General features: G+C 42.0%; 1 protein-coding gene across 11 annotated transcripts in view; it reads right to left on the minus strand.

Moving 5' to 3' along the window:
• CACNA1G (calcium voltage-gated channel subunit alpha1 G) overlaps nt 1–24,288 on the minus strand; it is a 420,834-nt gene that overhangs the window by 168,784 nt on the left and 227,762 nt on the right. For all 11 annotated transcript variants that reach the window (XM_060764775.2, XM_060764774.2, XM_060764777.2 and 8 more), the window contains exons 8-9: nt 17,202–17,991; nt 9,239–9,600 (exon numbers count right to left, since the gene is read on the minus strand). In XM_060764775.2, coding sequence (XP_060620758.2) covers nt 9,239–9,600; nt 17,202–17,991 — 1,152 coding nt within the window. The remainder of the gene's footprint in view (nt 1–9,238; nt 9,601–17,201; nt 17,992–24,288) is intronic.

Here is a 24,288-nt window from a genome sequence, read left to right on the forward strand (position 1 = left end):
GTATAAATAGGGTAAATAAGTAAATAATTCAAGGGTAACTAAAATGAATGAACTAGAGGTAAGAGAGAAAAGTAATGTAGATGTCTGTTGGAGAAAACCAGTGCTTAGAAACCAATGTATTTTTTTTCAAATGCAGCAAGCAGATATTTGAGCTTTCCTTCTACCCTTTTGTTGGATGCACTTTTCTGCTTTTTGATTGATGTTTGGGGGCTACCCCCACAACACTCATTAAACTGAGTACCTCTACGGAGGTTAGAGAACATCGGGATATAAAAGTTTTAAATAAATTTTAAATAAAATATTTGTCTTCCCCTGCGATGATAATGATAACTATTTTGGTTATAATTATTCCTTCCCCATCCCACTGCAAGTTGCTTCTTCAGGACCTTAATTAATCTCTTTGCTTACCTTTTTGAGATTAAACTAGAAATGACTGGTTTATTTGCTGCTTTTCACAGTTACTTCCTCGTACCAGGTCGTTTGCCCTAATGGGATCTCTGCCATATATTCAATAATGTTTCTTCCAATCTCAAGGGTACTATTGGAGGCTAGTTTTAGCTCTGGCTGAAATAACTGTGTCATCAGATCAATTGATTCTCAGCATGTTAGGAGTTTCTGTGTTCCAAATAATTGGTGAGGTCAAGGTCCTTTAGCTCTTTGGGAGGCAGAGCAGCTGAATGTTATGTGTAGGATGTCAGGGATATCAGGGCTCTTTCATAGATGATACAGAGAGCAAGCATACCATTAATTCCCGCTGAATGGACCTGGACACTGTGGATCAATATAGCTGCATCTAAATGCATTTATGTTTCCTTCTGCTACATAACTCTTGAATTTCTTTCTCAGTAAGACACAGCATCGTTTTAAAAGCAGGTAGCAAATCTAAAATGTGAATGAAATCTGCCACTGACTTCTATTAATAACAAAAAAACCCATTTCTCCTTATTATAAAACCTGTTTAAGGATAGCTTATGTGATGCCTTAAGCAATTATGACAGGTCCTTCTGCTGAATAGCTAACTTCCTAAAAATGAATGTACTGAGTTGTTCCTCTTTTTAATGTTTTTCTTGCAGGCTGTTCATGACTCATTAGCAACATACTCAGAAATAATGGGTAATACTTTCTAAAATGCTTCCCAAAATTTATCAGACCTGGGTGCTAGAAGAGCTTTGGGAACAATAGCATGTGTTCAATGGCATCTTATTCTTTTTCATCATCATCATCATAAATTATCTACATAGTGCCATCAACACACATGACATATCAACACACAAAACAATAACAAATAAAGTCAAGATTATGTCTTCCTTCATGAGATAAATGGGAGCACTGCTATGAAATGAAAATTGTAAAAAGGTTTGGGGGAAAAATAAATACAGTAGTTATGTATTTTCTATGTTACATTTTAGGCAACAATGAAACATCCATGCTGATTTTCCTAAAGGGCATGCTATAATATGGTGTTTGATGTCAGAAGAGTATTCTGAAGTGGAGAAACACAACTGAGGACCCTTCCACACAGCCCTATATCCCAGAATACCAAGGCAGAAAATCCCACATTATCTGAGCGTAGGCTCAAATAACCCAGTTCAAAGCAAATATTGTAGGATTTTCTGTCTCCATATTCTGGGATATAGAGCTGTTTGTAAGGGCCCTGAGTGTCATCAGCATAAAGACGATATTGAAAACCACACACATTGATAAGTTTACCTAAAGAGAAAACAAGAAACAAATATAAAGTGAAAACAAAGAAAACAACAAAAGGCATAGAACAGGCCTGTGGAACCGCAGCTGAACAGAGGAAAAGAAGACACAAGACCTTCACCTACTACCTTAAATGACTAACCTGAGAGGTAAAATGTAAACTGTCAGAGGACTGAATCTGTAAACCTTATGTAATAAAGTGAATCCCACAAAAAGAGCACGAACAACTGTGAGCACATCTACACTGCAATATAATATACTTTGAAACAGCATGGTATAGTCAAAAATGCAATTTAACTACACTGAACAGCAATATATGCATCTACACTGACCATGAAATGCACTTTCAAGCTGCATCATATGGCAGGGTAAATGGGGCCTGTGTCAAAGACTGCCAAGGGATCATGGAGAATAAGGTCTAAATATAGGTCTTTTGATCTGGCTTCATAGAGATAATCTGTAATGTGAGTGAAAGGCAAGCTACAGATGAATGAGATCTGTTACAGAAATACAAGAAAACATGTTTGGGCAACAGTCACAACAAATTTGCTCCAAAACTTTCAAGAGGAATGGCAACAGTAAAACAGTGTGATAATTAGAAAGAAAAGATGGATTAAGTGGAGCCTTCTTAAGAACTGGAGAAAGAGTAGGAAATGAACTAATAGAATGGGATTGATTACTAATGTAGACAAAGGAAGGAGAGTGGTGGGGGAAGCATTAGTTAAATGAGAAGGAAGATGATCAAGCAAGCAGGCAGAAGAATTCAAAGATGTCAACACTTTGGATAGTTCTGATATGTTGGTGATGAGGAAGGTTCAGAATGGATTTTTCAATTTTATTTTTAAAGGAAAATCATGAGCAGAAATTGGTGAATGGAGAGGAAAGGGCTTTGAAGGAGAATTAATGGTAATAAAGAGATGTTTTGGGTGAAGTATATTATTTCTGTTTGGTCAAAAATATAGCACAAGATAAAGAAGAAAGAGTTTATAATGGATGTAGTTTGCCCACTCCATAGTTATTCTCCACAAATATCCATCTGAGGGAGAGCAGGAAGGAAGATGCTGAATAAAATGAGTAAGCCAAGGCTGATGTTTGGTAGAAGAAGCTGTGCACATAATAAATGAAAATAAAAGTTGAGTTGAGTAAACAAAAACAGAAGAATCGGAGAAACCAACTGAATTAGAGACCAGTGCTTGTGACAAGACCTCAGAATTAACAGAATGATGCTCTTTAAAATATTGAGCAACAGAATACCAAGGAGAAGGCTTATGAACAAGTGCAAAAGAAAGAAAGGATGATCAGATAACAGAAATTAAATAAGTGAAAAGCAAGAGAGAACAATTTTTAATAAGAACAATTCGCCAATGGCCAAGGGAGTGTGTGTAGGTGAATTGAGCTTGAGCCCAAAAGAAGACAGGAAAGAGAGAAAACGAGAGTGGGATCTTTTGAATCATCTACATGAACATTAACATCACCCATAAAAAGAGTGGGAATATCATCTAAGATAAAGAGCACCAACCAAGAATCAAAATCAGGAAATAGGCCAAGTAGACAGTAGATGAGTACAAGCTGCAGGTACCGAGGCAAAACGTATCTCACAGCATGAGCCTCGAAGAACTGAAAGATGGAAAAGAAAAAAAAGATGAAATTGGCATGAGTGAGATAATAGGAGATCCACCTCTCCTTACTCTTATGTTGACTTTTATTGGGGGGAAAAGAGCCTTCCAACAGACAGGGCAGCTAAAGTAAAGGTATTATGGGCAGGAACCCAGGATTCAGTGAGACCATGAAGGTCAAGAGATCTGGAGAGAAATACATCACAAACAGGAGGAACTTTAGGAGTAATTGAGTACCAGCTTCACAAAGAACAAGAAAATGGAAGCATACTTGGAAGTAGCAACTGCATTTATCTCTTATTATGTGTTTTGATAAGGAGTTTGTAATTACCATTTGATCACCCTGGATGAGGTTTAACCATACAGGAGTCTTGGTTGTCCAATGTTGCATGGTTATTTGAGGTCTCTAGCACCTGTGCTTCTCTGTTCCAAAGTACACGGCCAGAGCTGTGAATGTTGTCTAAGGATCCACCCCTATTTGCTCCCAAAGCACACTTGGTCTTTCAGAACATTAATGTTAACACCTTACAATAATTACCCACATGATAGTGGGTATTAAATGAGTATCAGCAAAAAACTCCTAACAGCACATTTCTCAAAGTTGTTCATTAATTTGAGATAAAACACAGACTTCCTGCTAAACAAGAGGGAAGCCTCAAGAATTACACCTTTGTGAATTCCAGTATGGCCATCTGCTCCTCACCGATTACTGTATGAAAGTTCTCAATCATCCAACAGGTTTCATGTGTCCTGAATGTTCTGATGTAGCTCTCAACTTGAAAGATATATTAAAAAGCATTTAAAATATGTATTTAGAGATGACATATAATGAGAAGCATGGGAGAGGACAGGGAGCTATGTTAATCTGCTATAGCACAAATGACAAGGATCTAACAGCACCTTAGATTAACAAGTTTTATTTGTCATAAGGATTTTGTGGACTGCAGCCCACATAGGCCTGTCCTAGAGAAACCTGTTAGTCTTTCATGAGGCAATGGATTCTTTTTTCTTGTTTAGAAGCATGTTTTTACAGGAAAACATTTTGTAAAATTTGTATTGAAAGGCAAATGTTTGCGTGGATTAAAACGTATTAACTTCCCAAGCAACTAAGAAACTGTATGGAACAGACCTGTTAACAAATGCATGCAAAAATGGCACAGACTAGGAAGAGATGATGCTGCCCGTTCTAAGAAATTTAATTTGTAATAGACATCTGAATTAGTCTCTATGTTGTGCCATTAGCACTCATGGGCAAATTTTTCAATTTCACTTTCCATTGTGCATATTTTTGTTTATCTTCTTTTTGTTCAAATTTTTCTACATGTTTTGTTTTGAATTTATGTTTTGAATGTGGAACCATTATTCAAGGTGCAAATACTGATATAAATTTCAATTTCGTTACTTGAGTGGAAGATCCAGATTAGGTACATAGGCTTGAAAATGTGGAGAGAAGGAAGTGCAACCACATTGTCTTTTACCAGCCTAATATTGTCTAGTCAACCCAAATTAAGGGCACATGATTGTCAATGCTCGTGGCAGCTATCATGATTTCTGTTTCTTGTGACGCAAAGTACTACTTTTCAGTATTACAATTGTGATGGCCTAACACCAACATCTGAGATGGCGAATTCTTCAGCTTGGTATAACTGACAAAGCCAAGATTTTTTATATGTGTGGAATTGCCCAAGGCTTTAAATTTGCATTAAGAAAGCAAGAAAGCCTAATATTAAAAACTAATAAAGTCAAGTGCTTTGAAGAGCCTTCATTTGTTTTTAAACAATTCAACAATGAAGATACATTTAGCAAAACTGATTTGTTTGCTCTTAAGTATAAGAGGAAAGGTCACATTCACAATTTATAATCACAGCAGAAAGACCAGAGCCATCAATCCTCAACTCTAATTCCCTATCTCATAACTGTCAGATTATGAAACTGCACACTGTAAGCTGCAGGAGTTTACAGGGAAAAAAAACCCCACATCTCTCTCTCTTCTCTTCTGACACTTTAATCAGACAAATTAATAAAACAGGATTCAACATCCACTATTCCCTTGGAGAGTTTGGGGGAAAACTGGGATATTACACTCTCTATAATGATACTATTATTTTTTAAAGCCAACACTTTGAAACTCAAAAAGTACTTACTCACAACTTGCCTGAGCCCAAGATTCCTCCTAGCATAATATCCCCCAAGGCTCATCCCATAGTCCTCTTTTGTCCACATTCTTAGGCACACCATACTAAAGGAGCTAAAGCCCAGAAGACCTCGGTCCCTCCACAATGGCCTTCTTGTGCCTGAGAACAACATAGCATCACTCTGAGCAAAATACCCTGGCTATCATTGCTATCTCCTATGTGCAATGTTGCTAGTCAATTTATTTTGCATGGAGAGAAGTGGTGCTGTGTTCCCATTGCAAGAAGCAATAGCCAACTTATACAGAGATGACATTTCCACCTCTGCTTTCAATGATCAAAAATGTAGAATGTGAACTTTGCATCAGGTTTTCTAGTTTTCCCTCAGGTTCCAAAGAAATGATATTCTTGGTATTATTCTTGAAAGAATTAATAAATTTCTAAAGCAATCAGTCAATCTTTCTTTTGACTATGGAGATTTAGTTTGAGTAAGGTCATCAAATGAAGGTCAAGCAGCATATGAGAGATGTGTGTGGTAAGCCAAAAGAGTGCCTCTCCATTTAAGGAATAATGAAAACAAAGGTTAATCAGCCACATTGCATTAAGGTTTCCAGAAACATGTTGGCTCAAAGGGACACATTTAGCACACCAAGTGTGCCTCATCCCCCACAATGTAGAGCCACTGAGGCGTTAATACACCATAATGGCATCAGGATTTGCAATTCCACCTGCAGTATTTAGTAGGCAACTACCAATCCAACACAGAAAGATAGCAGCAAAAAAATAGATTTAAGGTAACTGTGTACAGCAGCATCAAATGACTAAAACAAAACAAAACTAAGAAAGAAGCAAAATAAAAAATAGTAATATCATCCTTCACTAATCTAATACATTGGATGGCAGCTACCATCATTCCCAGCCAGGATAACCACGGCAGTCCAACAAGTGTGTGAGGCATGGCACCGATTTGATGATGGCTACTCAGTATGTTTAGGAGGAAGTCCCAATGTGTTCAGCGTGGCATAGTCTCTACCAAGCCTGCCTAGGAGGAAAATTCAGTGAAGAAGGTCATTTAAAGGCACAAGTGAATTGTTGGCCTCACCAAACAAGCACAGTACAGGCAGTCTCCAAGTAACAGTCAAGCTAGGTTCTGTAGGTTTGTTCTTAAGTTGAATTTGTTTGTAAGTTGGAACAGGTACATTTTTAAAGTTTAGCTCCAGCCACACACACACACACACACACACACACACTTTAGATAGCATAAGGGAAGGGTTAACACCCCTGTGGTGTTTGTTTTGCTCTCTGTACTGCTGTTGAGAAGATTTCACATCACTTTCTGTCTCTGTGATAATTGGAGTTTGAAAAATTTGGCTTGCTGTGAAAACAAGGATTCATGACAAAGCTTCAGTGGAGACACTTTTCCCTATGATAACTCTTTCAGGAGTGAATTTCCCTTCTGAGGGGAAGATTTCTCTCACTTCTTGTTGTTTCACCCCCATTCTTAACTATGAGTCATTTGTAAGTCAGATGTCTGTAACTTGGGGACTGCCAGTACAAGTTCAATTTTTGAAACTCTCTTTAGTATAAGAACAAGCTACATATTACTTGCAGAGGTGTGAAATTTAGTTTCTTTTTTATTTAATTGACATAATATCAGGACATTGTGAATTGAAAACTGGACAGGGAGGTGTTGAGAAGGTGCATAATTGCCTGTGACTGTCTATCTTTTTCTGCTTTCTACAATGTTCTTATTTATCTTTGCATTGTATCAGAATATTGTGAAATGTTGGGAAGTTGGCATTCTGGGTCACACATTGGTTCGGGAAGTACAAATTAGGTTGACTCATACAAAACTACAAACCAAATTCATTTTGGATAAGGGATACTCAGTCTGTATTTCTCTTTGCAGCAATCATTTATATCACAGAGGCATTTTTGTTACAAGAATGAAGACTGCCACTCACGTGTGAGTTTTATAATCTGTAAAATAGCCTCCAGAAAGACACGAAAAGCTCTTACTTTTCCAGGAAGTTGAGTCTGATAACCAATCGACTTAAATGATGCATTTAGGAATCTCAGTAGGACCCAAATTAAGGTTAGCAGATCTTACATGATGTACATTTGATTGATCTATTACAATGAGAGAACCAGATCCCTCTTTGGACCTCTTTTCCTCCACGAAGGAGAGGCTTAGAATATATGTGTGCAAGCATCTTGAATTTGTAATAGACATGAAACCAGGTTGGTGGCACCTTTTTTTCCACAGCTTTTTTGAACTTTCAATTCTGAGATCCTACTGAAAAATTGCAGTATACTCTACAAATCAAATTTACTGATAATTTAGGAATTTGAACAAGAAACAACACAAAATAAATGTGACATGGGTGGGGGGCGGTATTTGATAGAACTAGGAGGAAATGCCTTTGATTCATCCTTTTAGAAGGAACTGCCCTGACACAAACCTATAGAAATCAGAGCATGTTTCACATCACTTGTGCCACTTGACAGTAAGGGAATGCAGTCAGTGTGATTATTTTTTGATTTTGATCGTAAGAACTGCTTGTTCCATCAAATATACTTCTAAGTAACTATATTTCCCACAAAATGATTGACTTGAGCAAAGACAGTTTTAAGTGGGAGAAGATACCATCAAATCAGCCAAATTATATGGCAAAGACTGCTATTAAAAAGAGAAAGAAAAGAAAAAAACCCCCAAAGCATGCACTTAAAGTACTGACTTTATGGTACAGTTTGCATATTTCATGATATGTTGTTTGCAAGGTAGCTATTACAAAATCAAATATAAATGATTGATTAACATAAGCAAATAGTCTTAAGGCATGTGGCAGATTAATGGAAATCTGCTATTTCTGTAACATTAAAACTTGCAAACTTTCTGTTTCACTTACCAGCGGTGGCTGGTGTCTTCCACATTACTTGGGCTGGGAATCTACTTGAGGGTTTAGTCTGAACTTTAAAAAATTAGTCAATTTTTTCTGATGCTGCTTTGTGGATAGTAATCCTTATCTTGGATAGTTCTTGTAAAGTTCAAATACAAACTCAGGATGATTTCAGTGCCCCACTTACTTGCCACAATCATCCCCTGAGACTTCTGTATCAGCTGCCATCTTGTCGCTGCAGTGACAACCCAGCAAACAAGTACAGGCCAAAATATTCCGCTGCCTGAGGCAAATGAAAAGATGGTTCCCTCCCCAACTTTACTGCCAGATGCTAGGCAGTCACCATTGACAATGTGTCCATATCTCTTACTGCACCCAAATGCAGCAACATAAGAGACACAGCATGCATAGTGTGATCTTCCCACACCATGTTGCAGCTTGCTCACTGCTCCATCAACCAGTTGCCTCCAAGCATCCATTACAGATATGTCTTCCACTGCCTTATGGTAGCACTGACAGTCACCAAACATACCAGACCACTTTTCACACATCCTTGCCTTATCTCACTCCAAGCCAACAAGAGTAACCATATGATCCTCAGTAGTGCAGACCTGCACACTAGCCAGTATACAAAGTGCTCTGTCAGGAACTGCCAGTTTTCTTGCCCTTGCAAAACTCTGCAGGCTCATTTCACAGCAGACAGAACAAATGCCACTAAGCAAAGTAAGGCATAACAAAGGGGGGAAGCGTTAACCAGGGCTGTACAGTATGAATCCCACTCCTGGGACTACAAGTCAAACCAGGAGGGACCTATGAGGTCAACAATTGGGACTTGTCTGCTGTAGAGAAAATATAGGCACTAAAGTATGGACAAAGTTTTGCTTACCTGCTCATGATACTCAATCCCCATACTGAGAGTATTGATCAGGATAGCTATCATGATTCCACGGCCAAAGTACTTGCTGTCTACAATCTTCCGAAATGTCTCACAAACCACCTTCCAGAAGGCCAGAAGCTTTAAAGTGTTTTTCCCCCGGGTTTTCCATCGCTGAGGGTCCCTCTGATCACTGTAGTGAGCATCCTGGGTAAATTCGTAGACTCCATCACTGTCTGAATCGCCTGTCTCATTGTCTGTCTGCTCTGGTTTGTTCGCCAAGGTTTTCATGCAGTATGGACAGCTTTCTGGGCTACAAATATTGTCAGATTTCCCACATTGGCTGGAAATTTTGCAGGAACCTTGATAAGGACCTGAAAGAAAATCAAAATACCTTCTTTTAATTCAGCAGAATTCCAACCTGAAAGGGGTATGATTCAACTGTAGCAAATTCCATGCAAAAGCAAAGCATTTCTTTCACTTTATTTTTTAAAGCATCAAACCAATCAGAAAATTATTCATACAACATATATTGTTTACCTTAATTAGAACTACATTTGACTTTTGTCTGAACCTGAACCAAATTCCAGAAGTATGCTCTAATACATTTGTGATAGTGAGTTGTTGTAAGCTTTCTGTATGACCATGTTCCAGAAGCATTCTCTCCTGACGTTTCACCTGAATCTATGGCAGGCATCCTCAGAGGTTGTGAGGTCTGTTAGAAACTAGGAAAATGGGGTGTATATATTTATGGAATGTCCAGAAAGAACTCTTGTCTGTTGGAGGTAGGTGTGAATGTTTCAAAAACACTGAAACATTCACACCTACCCCCAACAGACAAGAATTCTTTCTCCCACCCTGAACATTATAAAGATATATAAACCCAATTTTCCTTGTTTCCAACTGACCTCATAACCTCTGAGGATGCCTGCCATAGATACAGGTGAAATGTCAGGAGAGAATGCTTCTGGAACATGGCCATACAACCCAAAAAACTTACAACAACCCAGTGATTCTGGCCATGTAAGTCTTTGACAACACACTTTTGCGATATCTTCATTCTAACAGCAATTTTCCCTAAAGATGGAAATACCTTGGACTGCTTATTACCATCCTCTAACACAGTAAAACATTTAGAGATTTACAGTTTTGAAGATATGCAGTGTTTCATTTTGAGGTTCAGCCCACAACTCTGAAAGGGTTTGTGCATCTCTGTCAATGTGTGTGTGTACAAGTGATCCACTGGCAAGAGTTCAAAGCTGCCTCATTGTAGACTTTATCACACAAAGCTGTTTATTGCAACCATCATGTTGTGAAAGCAAACAGAAACAGAGCAGTACTGGAAATTTCAATTTCACATTCCTTCTTTACTAGCACTTTGATACCGCTTTGTTTATTATGGTTCCTTCTAACATTGTTCCTCACAATGCGGCTGACCCCACTTTCCTATATAGCACATGTATACTTTTGAAAAAAGTTTCACCATATGCAGTTGTGTAAAGGTGGGAAGAGAATCACACTCACGGAAGATACTAGGAATATTGCAATTGCACTAGGAGAAGCCATTGCATATGATTTCAGCAGCACTGCAGTGGCATTATTTGGGCTATGGACATCCTCCCCCCCCCCCCGGTTAATATAGAAAGATACTATAAAAATGATATGTACACTATACTATACTATAAAAATGATATGTTGGTTGTCTTTTGCTGCTAGTTTGATATAAGAACGCAATATAGCACTTTGTCCTTTGTTGCAAATTTGATATAAGATCGCAATATAGCACTTAAGGCGCCTGCCACTTGCTGCTAAACCGTACCAGCACTTGCCCCCCCTTCCCTTTCCCTCCATGCTGCACTTTAGTTAGCGTCGAGAACTAGATTTGGGTATCTGTTGCACTTTAAGATCCCTGCACTTTATGAATTTGCCCCAACGGCACGCAGTTGCATTGCGGACTGAATTGTGTTGTTGATAGTGTTGCACTTTAAGACTCTTGCACTTTACGAACTCTCTAACTGTCGTGGCTGGAACGCTTATTACCATCTGAATCTACTGCTATCCATGTGGTGCCCCATCCCCCTATGTGTGCTGTCCCTGTTATTATTGACCAGTGGAAGGGGCAAGGGAGGAGGGGGGCTGGAGCCTGTGAACAATAATGAGCCGGGGAGGGGGGAGAAAGGGGAGCAAGGGAGTTGGCAAGGGCCAACAAACCAAACAACTACCGAAACAGAAACTAAGACCTTGGTTTTGGATTGCAGCATGGAGGAGGGGAGGTGTTCCACTAGCCGAGGGGCCCCCATAGAGGTCGTGGTGGGGAGGGGGAGATGCGGAAAAAGGAGACCTCAAATTCGGCCTAATTCGGACCGCTTATCTACATTAATAATCCCAAACCAGTCTCCTAAGGTAAATTGGTGTAACCAGGTGAGCGGGCCCTCTGGATTAAAGGTGGTGCTATTGAACGCCAGGTCTGTCAACGGTAAAACGACCTTCATCCAGGATCTAATCCTGGACGAGCGGGCAGACCTGGCGTGCATCACGGAGACCTGGCTGGATGAAGCTGGAGGCGTAAATCTTACCCAGCTTTGTCCTCCAGGCTTCTCCGTACAGCACCAACCGAGATACGGGGGACGGGGAGGCGGGGTCGCAGTGGTCTATAGAGATTCCATCCATCTGACCAGGAGTCCCATCCCGCAGACCACAAATTTTGAATGCGTCCACCTGAGGGTGGGAGACCGGGACAGAATAGGGATTCTGCTAGTGTACCGTCCACCTCGCTGCACTACAGTCTCCCTACCTGAGCTAGCGGGGGTGGTCTCGAGCCTGGCGTTGGAGTCTCAACGGCTCCTTGTGCTGGGGGACTTCAATATCCATGCCGAGGCGACCCTCACAGGAGCGGCTCAGGACTTCATGTCTGCCATGGCAACCATGGGGCTGTCCCAACAAATATCTGGCCCCACCCACTGTGCTGGACATACATTGGACTTGGTTTTCTGCCAGGGATGGGAGCAGGGTGGCGGTGTGGAGGAGTTGTCCATCTCTCCGTTGCCATGGACCGACCACTTCCTGATCAGATTTAGGCTCACTGCGCCCCCTAACCTCCGCAAAGGTGGAGGACCCATTAAGATGGTCCGCCCCAGGAGGCTTATGGATCCGAATGGATTCCTGACGGCTCTTGGGGATTTTCCCGCCACCTCGGCAGGTGACCATGTTGAGGCCTTGGTCGCTCTCTGGAATGGGGAGATGACCAGGGCAATTGACATGATCGCTCCGGAACGTCCCCTCTCAAGTAGCCGAGCTAAACCAGCTCCTTGGTTCACCGAGGAGTTGGCAGTGATGAAGCGAAGAAAGAGGGAACTAGAGAGCGTGTGGCGCTCGGACCCAAGCGAGTCAAATCGAACACGGTTTGTGTCCTTTCTAAGGGCATATGCCGCGGCAATAAAAGCCGCAAAGAAAACTTTCTTTGCGGCCACTATTGCGTCCGCAAAAAACCGTCCGGCGGAGTTGTTTTGGATTGTCAGAGGTCTTTTAACTCCCGCCACCTCAGGCGGGAGCCCTGACAATTCGGTCACGCGCTGCGAAGCATTTGCTCGGTTCTTTGCGGACAAAGTCGCCTTGATCCGTTCTGGGCTGGACACCATGTTAAATGCAGTCTCCGAGGATGTGACACAAGCACCTGCTTGTCCTATTTTGATGGATTCTTTTCAGTTTGTGAAGCCCGAGGATGTGGACAAGATACTTGGAGGAATGAGGCCCACCACGTCCATCCTAGACCCCTGTCCATCCTGGCTTCTGAGGGAGGCCAGAGGGGGATTGGCTGAGTGGGTAACGGTGGTGGTTAATGCCTCCCTTCGGGAAGGCAAGATTCCAGCGAGCCTAAAACAGGCTATTATAAAACCGCTGTTGAAGAAACCATCATTGGACCCCACTAAATTTGACAACTTTTGGCCTGTTTCCAATCTTCCCTTCTTGGGCAAAGTCATGGAAAGCGTGGTGGCCTCACAACTCCAGGTATTCTTGAGAGACACGGATTATCTGGATTCGGCACAGTCTGGTTTCAGACCGGGACATGGTACCGAGACGGTCTTGGTCGCCTTAGTGGATGATCTGCGCCGGGAGCTAGACAGGGGGAGTGTGTCCCTGTTGGTGCTCCTGGACCTCTCAGCGGCCTTCGATACCGTCGACCACGGTATTCTTCTGGGGCGCCTTGCGGAAATGGGTCTTGGGGGCACTGCCTTGCAGTGGCTCCAGTCATTTCTGGAGGGCCGTACCCAGAAGGTGTTATTGGGGGACTCCTGTTCAACACCACAGCCTTTGACCTGTGGGGTTCCTCAGGGCTCTATATTGTCCCCCATGCTGTTTAACATCTACATGAAGCCGCTGGGTGAGATCATCCGGAGTTTCGGGGTGCGGTGTCATCTGTACGCAGATGATGTCCAACTCTGTCACTCCTTCCCACCTGCTACTAAGGAGGCTGTCGAGGTCTTGAACCGGTGCCTGGCCGCTGTAATGGTCTGGATGAGGGCGAACAAACTGAAACTAAATCCAGACAAGACAGAGGTACTCCTGGTCAGTCGCAAGGCCGAGCAGGGTATAGGGTTACAGCCTGTGCTGGATGGGGTCGCACTCTCCTTGAAGGCGCAGGTTCGCAGCTTGGGTGTGATCCTGGATTCATCGTTGAGCCTGGATCCCCAGGTTTCAGCGGTGACCAGGGGAGCATTTGCACAGCTTAGGCTCGTGCGCCAGCTGCGCCCGTACCTTGGGAAGTCTGACTTGGCCACGGTGGTACACGCTCTGGTCACATCCCGCCTCGACTACTGCAACGCTCTCTACGTGGGGCTGCCCTTGAAGACGGCCCGGAAGCTTCAGCTAGTCCAGCGCGCGGCAGCCATGTTACTAACAGGAGCAGGACGCAGGGAGCATACAACGCCCTTGTTGTTCCAGCTCCACTGGCTGCCGATTTGCTACCGGGCCCAATTTAAGGTGCTGGTGTTATCCTACAAAGCCCTAAACGGTTCCGGCCCAAAATACCTTTCGGACCGCATCTCGGCCTATGAGCCCACGAGGACCTTGAGATCGTCTGGGGAGGCCCTTCTCTCGATCCCGCCTGCCTCACAGGCATGCCTGGCGGGGACGAGGGAGAGGGCCTTCTCAGTGGTGGCCCCCCGGCTGTGGAACACCCTCCCTGTTGACATCAGACAGGCGCCCTCCCTTATGTCCTTCCGGAAGAGCCTAAAAACATGGCTATTTGAGAAGGCATTTAACTAAATGCTACAGTAACTGGAAATGACAACTGGAACGGAATGTAGACTACGAGATTGGTTATGATTCTATGATAAGACGAAGCGGATTTAGTGTAATTAGATGATAATGTATTAGGGATATGTTGTTTTTTGTAGTTGTAGTTTATTGTGAAATGTGTTTTTATATGTTGTACACCGCCGCGAGTCGCCCTAGGGCTCAGAGCGGCGGTTAACAAATGCAGCAAATAAAATAAATAAATAAATAAATAAATACACAAAACCCTTTGTGTCTGGTCGTTCAGGTAAAGAGAGAGCCCTCAGTTTTTTGCCACTTGGAATATGACGTTATACTAATTAGTGACTACACTGAAACCAGCCAGCTGCCATGCTCCCGCTGTGCACTGATTCTTCAATATTAATAGCTTCCCCTGAAATACTATTTGGAAGTCATTGCTTGCAATGGATGATCCCATTTAACAGATGACTACCCTTAGGCTTTCCAAAAGACAATGAGGATAGAGGAAACTCCTGTTGGCATTGGCTATAATACAAGGATGGGCTGTAAGTCCTCCCCTCAGATTAAATTTACGGACCCCAGGAAAAAGGGTCCGAAATGCCCTGTAGGTATCATGAGAGGCATTTCACCCACATTTGAAGACCTCTTTTCCATCCTACTCCCAGGTTTAAAAAAGCATTTTATTGCCTCAAAATACCCTATGTTATTTCCATCACATTTTGGGCTTTTCTGAGGCCATTTAGACCCAGAAAAAGCTATTTTTGAAACATTAAATGAACAGGAAGGGATATATGATCACTATCTATTTTTAAAGTGTTTATCTTCAGCCTGAAACAGTTCAGGAAGCCCCTAAAACATGAAGATGCCCTCCTGTCCCCTAGGATGTGTTTGAGGCATTTGGGATGGCCGTGCTAATTGACTATGAGGGTGTTTCGTTCTCCAAGATCTATGGATTCAAGTGGCCCCTCCAGAGTTGTCGACCTCTGTTGTAATGAATTGAGGGGGTAGTTTCCAAAGTACAATTTGGACCAAATCAATCTCACACTAAAGCCAGAAGGCAATGCATTCTAGCCAGTATGCACTGTAGATGATTCTCACGTAGGATTTTCTCAACAAGAATTATTCAGTGGGACATCCCACAGAGAATATAATCAACCATTCTAAACCTTTCTGGGGGAGTTTTCTTTTTTTCTTTTTTGCAAAAAACAAACACACAATAAATGTGTTTTATCTACAAAATAGATTTGTGTGAGTGTGTGTAAAATAATTTTTGTACAAGCAACTTTTAATCAAAAGAAGTCTTAGAAATCATTGCAATATGGAAAAAAAATCCTCAATCTGTTGCAGCAGGAAAAGCTTTTTAATTCTTGCATGTGAGGACATTTACTTCTTGCTAGTAAACATGCACAAGAACTATAAACAAAAGAGACCAAAATGGCATAGGTAAAAGACTAGCCACTCACATGTTTTTTTACTGTTAACATATTAATGTGGAAATAAGTAGGAAATAGGACTGCCAAGTGTCCCTTACTTGACAGCCAGAAAGCTCATCTCTTATAAAACTGACAAGTGTCCCTCATTATATTGCTTGTGCCATATTTGAGAGTATAAAAGCTTTTTCCTTTTATACAGACAGAATACGATGCCAGTGATCTACATTTTGGAAGTATGGCCCCTTCATAAAGACAGAAATGTGTGCACCATGTAAAAATGAATGTGCTATATCTTAATTTTACAGATGGCTAAGTTAACTGAAACCAAACCAGTACTTTCATTTGGAATTGGGACAGAACACAGACTTGCTAATCACTGCTTCCTTCATTGTCAAACCACAAACCCACATAACATGAATTTTGTCTATATCTTATTTTGAGCAACACTACTAGGAAGTAACCATTGTAAAGGTAAATATCTATTATCAGATTCAACAGCTTGAATTATATAATGGCATTTGTGAACAAACAACTTCCTCTCACTGCTTTTAGGCAAATATTAACACAGAACTAACTGCAAGACAGTTGGAAGACGATTCTAAAGGGAGGCCTGAAGACTTGTGAGCACAGCCCTTTATTAAAACACAAAGTCCAAGATCCTTGTGAATGAGGGTGAAGCAGGTAGACCTGCCAACCTCATAATGCTGGATCACCACTTTTGGCTTTCTGGTAGTGAGAATTGCAAATGGAACCTCTGCTTTTTCCCACAGAGAGGTCTGGGATGCTTTGCACAACTTGCATTACTTGAATTTGGTCCATTGTGTGAGCAATTTGACCCACTCAAATCCTTCCCAATGTATGTTGTTCATAGACAAAATATGAAAATAACACTTCCAAAAAAAGACAGGTAAAGATATGTTTACAATGGATAGTTTGGGTCAGGGATGCATTCATTGTGCCAGTTTCCTATTGATTCAGCAGCTTAAGTGTGGCTCTATTTGTTACCAGAATGAACTGACTTGTGTACTGTATGCCTGTAAGTAATTTATGACTTGTGTTAACCCAAAGGTGAATCTATCATAGCTTTTATTTTGATTCTTTATGGTGATGGATTATTGCATCATGGTTCTGAATAGAGGACATAATGAATTACCCAGGTATCACCTCACTTGAATCTCATATTTTATCAATGTTAGTTACAGCTGAACAGAAAAGAGAGAGAATTAGCAGTTCTCCCTTCCAGCACAAAGGCCATGTAAGATCGACTACCCAACATTAACACTTACCAGTACTCTGAGTCTCTAGCAGTTTCTGCATTGAACTGTAAGGTCCTGGAGGGATGTTAAGGCTCATCAGTGTGCTCATCCCGGGGTTCAGCGTGGGCTCTCCTAAGCCTTTTAGCAGCTCCTGGGATGTACTTGGGTGCACTGTAGGGTAGACCTTGCTACCAACCACAGTTCTGGGAAGCACCTCTGGTCCAGGCAGGCTGAGACCAGGCTGAAGGAGAGATGATCTGCAGTGAATTGGCTCAAAATGACAGTCAGCATGATAGATGCTATGAACAGATTCAGCATTGCTGGAAGCAGCATGGGGATTGGCTGTGGGAGGAATCATCAGTCTGTTGGCACCATTGTGAAGTGAGCTAGTGTCAACATCGCTGATTTCAGGACTGGCACGCGGTGCCTGTAGGCTTCCATTGCCCAGGTGATAGTGGTGATGATGGTGGTGGTGATGGTGAATGAGATGGTGGACTGATGATCTTTTTTGTGGTCGATGCTTGCATGGCTGTCTCTCTGCACTACTCCTGATTGCTGGACTAGAAAGCAACCCCATCTTCACACCTGTTGTTCGGTAAACTTCTACCACTTGTTTGCTGGCCTTGCGAAGGATGTAGACAAAATATTTGAGGAGTTCATCATAGCAACTTCCTGGTTCTGAAAAACTGGCCAAAGTGCTTGCATTGGAGAGGTGGCGGATTCGCTGCTCCTTCATCAATTGACTCTCACGCTGTTTAGTCTCTGAGAACTGAGTTGCAATGACAACTAAGCAGAGATTTATCATGAAGAAGGAGCCCACCTAAAAGGAGAGAAAGAGGGTGATTAGTCTGATTATTAAGGAAGCAATGAGACAAAACCGAGAAAATACAATTTGGAACAGATATACAAAAAATTTCATTGTATGGTCAAACAAAAATAGCTCTGTCCCAGACAGCCCTTAACACTTAGTCCTAGGACAGTGGTGTGAAGACACTTATAATAATAAAGGAAGCTTTGGAACTTGTCTCAGCCTGGACAATGGCTACTGGTGGGAAACTACTTGGGAAATCTAATTATTAGAATTTGAATTTATAACTAAACAAATGCAGAACAAAGCTGTAGGGTTCAGTCCAGAGTAACCATGTAATCTTATCAAAGTTCAGGAAACCAAAATATAAAAGTAATCCAGTTGCAGCTTTGTGATCAATTCGGAAGAAGGAATGTATATTTTGGGGTATCACAAATCTTGGTATCTGGCTGTGGCTGGCCAATGGAATTTGGAAACAGAAAATACAGCTTTTCTAATGTCTGAATTATATACATGTCTAATCAGAAATAAATGCCACTGAATTTAGTAGGGATTCTTCCATTTCAAGTTGCAGCCTGAAAGTTTCCAGGAAATGAAGGGGCTTAAATTGGAAATGTTTCTTCCCATCTTATTCATTGGGTTCCATATTTTACAGCCTTGGGACCTCACCAGATGGGCAGGAGTAAAGCGTGGGACAGTGGAGAGAACCATTAGGCTCTGTTCCCTCCTTTCTGGGCCTGTCTTCCCATGTTGTTTTCCCCTTCAGAACAGTCTTTTCCTGCTACCTGTTCAGATTCTTCAATGAGGAGTCAGGTAACACCTGCTTCCTCCAGAGGCACTCTGGGCTCCGTTTCTTTCTGCTGCAGAAACAGATCCCTGCGGAGTTCCACTGAAAGTTGCCAAGTGTCATATGATGACCTCCATGGGATTCTGTTCCAGCAGCAGAAAAAAAGTGTGGGAAAGACACTCCTTTCTCTGCATCTGAAGAGCTCCTTAGTCTTTATATATCAAAGGTGAATATATAAATGACTGTAGAAAGCAGAGCTGAAGATTGACTGATTTTCTGGTGATCCTATTCTAGAGTTTTCTTGGCAGATTTATTCATAGGCTTGTTGTTGCCTTCCTTGTGGCTGAAGAAGTGTTGATTTGCCCATGATTACTAAAGGTGCCAGTGGATGCACAAAGATTTGAACCCTGATCTCCCAAGGCAAGGATAATTCAACTGAATTTACTCTATAATGCTGCAATTTCGTATTGGAGGCCTCTCATTTGTGGAAAACATTTGGGACCGGTTATATTTCTGTGGGAGGGGCTATGGTATTTAGAAAAAAGGAAGGGAGCAACCCTTTATTCCCAGGCTGAATAACTTCCATGGTGCAAAGTAGGTGTTGTTGTTCTCATTGCCCATAAGAAATGTAAAAGGTAGACTTTGCATATTCACCTTCCTTGAAAGCACTACCAGCTTGTAGAATGTCTCTGGAAAATGCACTGATGTAATGTTGCTTACATATTTGGATTGTGACACATGCTCTATACTCCTTGCTACTGCCTTTTCATTTGCTTTTTCCCTCTGGGTCCAGACTACATGAATGTCCAGGAAAAGTCCAAGGTAGGTGGATGTAGCTGTTCCTTCTCCTTGCTGCCCAACAATGGAAGGCAGCCAAACAGGCAGTGACAGCAAGGAGGAACAGATTAGTAAAAAATGCAGAGGCTTAGTGATGTCAACTTCTGATACTGTCCGTTCTCAAGGTCAAAGCCTCCCCCTTGCAGTCAGGAGCATACCGATGTTCTTAGGCCTTAGAGAAACACCCAGAAAGTGCATGGGTGTCTGAAAATGCTACTTCAGAAATTGACTCATTGCTATGGTTGCTTTCATACCATTTAAAAGGTAGCTCATTCCAAATTGAGAGAGAGCATCCACTGCCCTCAGTGTGCACTTCCACACAGACACTATAATTTAGCATGGACATGGATTTTAACACACTGGTTTCGTTGTGCAATGCCTACAAAAACATCCCAGGAATCAGTTTGAAGCTGGAATGGTTGCCACAGAATCTCCTGATTGCAGATAGGGTCTGAACTCAGAACCACAGTATCTGCAGCTAGATTGGTCACTGGAAAATGCAGGGCCTTTTTTCCCCTAACCAGTCAACTGAGATATGCTGAGATCCATGTCTGTTTGGAATCATCCTGGTTTTGTGTCCTGCAAGGAATATATTTTGTTCAGTTGCAATGCATTATCTGGTTTAGGTTCTTGTGAGTTTTTTCGGGCTATAGAGCCATGTTCTAGAGGCATTTCTCCTGACGTTTCGCCTGCATCTATGGCAAGCATCCTCAGAGGTAGTGAGGTCTGAGGATGCTTGCCATAGATGCAGGCGAAACGTCAGGAGAAATGCCTCTAGAACATGGCTCTATAGACCGAAAAAAACCCACAAGAACCTAGTGATTCCAGCCATGAAAGCCTTCGACAATACATTATCTTGTTTATTTGGGACTTTCTGATGAGCTTCTGGCTTGATCAGTGCTATAGCATGTATTGGGGTGTATATTCTGTGAATACTTTGTTCTTGAGCCAACTTTGAACTGCATTATAGTGTCTGTGTAGAACTGCCCATTAGTCATCCAGGGCCATCCCCTGTCCTGCTTATCCTTTTTCCACATCAAAACTGCTTGAGCTCTTTACCCAAAGGACTTTTGTTCCTCAGCTCCACAAATGACATCACAGCCCAAGAAGAACAGGGATTTACTTTGATTTAAAAGGGTTTTCTCTAATTTTTGCTTCTTGGGAGTCAGTGCTTGTAATTATCACAATTCAGAAGCATTAACAAAAATCCCCCATTCATTCATTTGAAATCTTTTTGTGACAAATTCTTCCCTTGCAGGGAGGTTGGCAGCTTTTGTGCACAGATCTTTTCCTTTGTTAACTGCAATTGTGGGGATGTTGCTATCCAACAACAGCTGTTTGCAGCCAAAGATTTGATAATTTACTCTGAAACAGGCTTTTCATTAGGCTGCATTTCCAGATCAGGATCATTATTCAGTTTGAATGTTTTGAAAAGCAGCCAATAACTAGGCCTTCTCTCCTGGCTACCTTAAACCAATAGTTATGCTAACCATTCATGCCCTCTCGGTTGTATGAAGATGCTGATTCATCTTCCTTGGGATTATTTTCTTTTCAGATGCTCTGAGCAGGAAGTTGCAGAGCTAAATGATATGCTACTGAGAAGGAAAAGAAAGGTGCACACTTACCATATACCAGCTGCAATCAGCTTAAATGTGGACCTGTTGGGTAATTGCCACCAAAGCATCTAGTTTACTTAAGACAGTGCTGACTAGAAGGATTCTGTCCTGACAGCCAAGCTTTCCTTCATTCTCCAAGTTTCTATCATTGCAGTAATTTACAATTTCAGTTAAACCTTCAGAGATACAGATTAAGCATCCAAGGAAAAGGGATGGGCAAATGACCAAGGAAATGGAAACACAAACATAGCTGAGTTCTAAGTATGAATATTTTAATGTCTCACTGCTTGAAATGCTAGACACTTGAGGACTGAAGACAAATTCATTTTCCCTGCCCACCCCAAACAGGTATATCTCTGGAAGCTGTATTCAAAATAAGGTTTGACCTCAGCTATTCACATTTTGAGATATCACTGAAGTATTGCTTTGAATTTGAGAAGCAATCGCATGTTGGCTTCCATCTCAGTAGGGTAGTAAATTCTCTTTATGGTTTGAACAAACTTTAAATGAGCTATTGCAAGTGTGTTGCACCCAGTTTGGAAAATGGCTAGCCCTTTGGAAATCTCCTTTAAAATTAAGAGTTGGCATTGATGGAAAGCTGTGTACACATTAGTTGCATCTTCCTCTTTCTCATTGCTCTCTGAGAATATCTAGGTTACATTGCAGGCAGCCCATTGCCATGTTTGGGTAGGGGACAGGGACAGTTCCAATTTTTCCTCTGATATTTCAGTCTCACCTGCCCCCCTGACCTCAAACAGGAAAGTGTAGTTTGCTTCCTTTTGTTTGCTAATGGCTTGCTAAATCTTCCAAGTTCTCCCATTGCGGGCTGAGAAGCCAAGGATTATTAAGCATGTTCCCCAGTTGCATATACTTAAAGCATTTTCCCCATGACTTACAGCAATACAGAATGAAGCAAAGCATCAACCGTAAAGGTTTGGGTATGTTCAGGCCTTCTCTGCCTGACCAGGACCAACTAATTTCTTCTATGAAGTGTTGGGCAGAAAAAAATAGAGATAACTTTATCCATTCCTGGCTCACTTTGATACATCATAATAGTCAATTGCTCCAGAACCTGCCCCTTTTGACAGAGCCCAAACAGCAGTGAGAGAAAGGAGGGAGAAAGAGAGAGCGGTATTTGTGGAAGCTTGTATGTATGTGCTTATATGACTCTGTATGTGAAGACTTTGCATATGTGTGTGCAGGAGGCTGTATTTGAACCTTTTTTCTCTGTATGCATAAAAAGGAGGAAGAAAGGAGGAGGGAAAAAATGTGAGGGTGTTTTCTGTCAGAGCAGGTTAGTCTAAATAAGTGTTTTCTTATGGGGAAGTGGAGGAGGAAACTGTGTGTCTCTTCTGTGGAGAAATGGCTGTGTGTGTGTATGTGTGGATTTTCTGGAAGCAGGGTGCCTTCTCCTGCTCTTATCATAGCAATCTAACCTCAGAAAACTCCTGGATCCTACGATATACAGAAAACTTAAACAAAACAACAACTTTCAAAATAACCAGAAAAACCAACACTCTGATTAAGAACTCCTCAATCAACTTCGACATACGACAACAGCTATGTAAATCGGAAGCCATTCCACCTAGGCTTTATGGACTCCCAAAAATCCATAAGGACTCCACCCCGCTCAGACCCATCGTCAGTGCCATTGGATCCCCCACATATGACTTAGCAAAATTTCTTGCTGCACAGTTACAAAGCCATATTGGGCTCACTACACACTATATCAAGGACTCAGCCCACTTCATTGAAAAAATCAGCAATCTCAAGCTAAATACCAACGACAAACTGATCAGCTTCGATGTGGTATCTCTATTTACCATGGTCCCGGTAGCAGACACCATGGCACTCATCAACCAGAGGTTCCCAGAAGACATCACAGCTCTGTTTCACCATTGCCTCACCACCAGCTACTTTCAGTGGGACAATGAGTTCTATGAACAGAAAGATGGAGTAGCTATGGGGAGCCCTCTCAGCCCGGTCATAGCTAATTTCTACATGGAACACTTTGAAAAACAAGTCCTTGAAACAGCAACCAAAAAGCCCACTCTATGGTTCAGATATGTGGATGACACCTTCACTATTTGGAGCCATGGAGAAGAAGAACTCAACAGGTTCCTGGAACATCTTAACAGCACCCACCCAAACATCCAATTCACCATGGAAAAAGAAAATGAAGGAATACTGCCTTTTCTAGATGTCCTAGTCATCCGCAAACCAGATCAACAATTAGGTCACACCGTCTACAGAAAACCCACACACACAGATAAATATCTACATAAAAACTCCAACCATCACCCAAGTCAAAAAAGAAGCACCACTAAAGCCTTGGCAGACCGTGCAAAAAGAATCTGCGAACCCCACCTTCTCCAAGATGAACTGAACCACCTAAACTGGGCTCTACAGGCCAATGGATGCTCCACCTCAGACATCAGAAGAGCTGCAAGACCGAGAACAAGCCACGAGAGTAAAGATGAAGATCCACCCAGAGGAAAAGTGTGCTTGCCATACATCAAGGGAATCACTGACCACATAGGGAAGCTGATGAGGAAACACAACATACAAACCTCTTACAGACCCATCAAGAAAATCCAACAAATGCTACGTTCAGCAAAGGACAAGAGGGATCCGCTCACCTCTGCAGGAGTCTACCGTGTACCATGCAGCTGTGGACAAGTCTACATAGGGACCACCAAACGCAGCACCCAGACACGCATCAAGGAACATGAAAAGCACTGCAAACTACTCCAACCAGAGAAATCAGCCATAGCAGAGCACCTGATGAACCAACCTGGACACAGCATATTATTTGGGAACACAGAAGTGCTGGACCACTCTCACAACCACCATGTCAGACTACACAGAGAAGCCATTGAAATACACAAGCATGTGGACAATTTCAACAGAAAGGAAGAAACCATGAAAATGAACAAACTCTGGCTACCAGTATTAAAAAACTCAAAAATTACAACAGCAAAACAACACAGGGGAAACAAACAGGCACATAAAATCACTCTCAACAAAAGATTCCCCCCAGGCACCTCCAAGCCATTGAATGCTAATCAA

The sequence above is a fragment of the Anolis sagrei genome, chromosome 2, assembly GCF_037176765.1.
Source record: "Anolis sagrei isolate rAnoSag1 chromosome 2, rAnoSag1.mat, whole genome shotgun sequence".
In the NCBI taxonomy this organism is placed as follows: Eukaryota; Metazoa; Chordata; class Lepidosauria; order Squamata; family Dactyloidae; genus Anolis; species Anolis sagrei.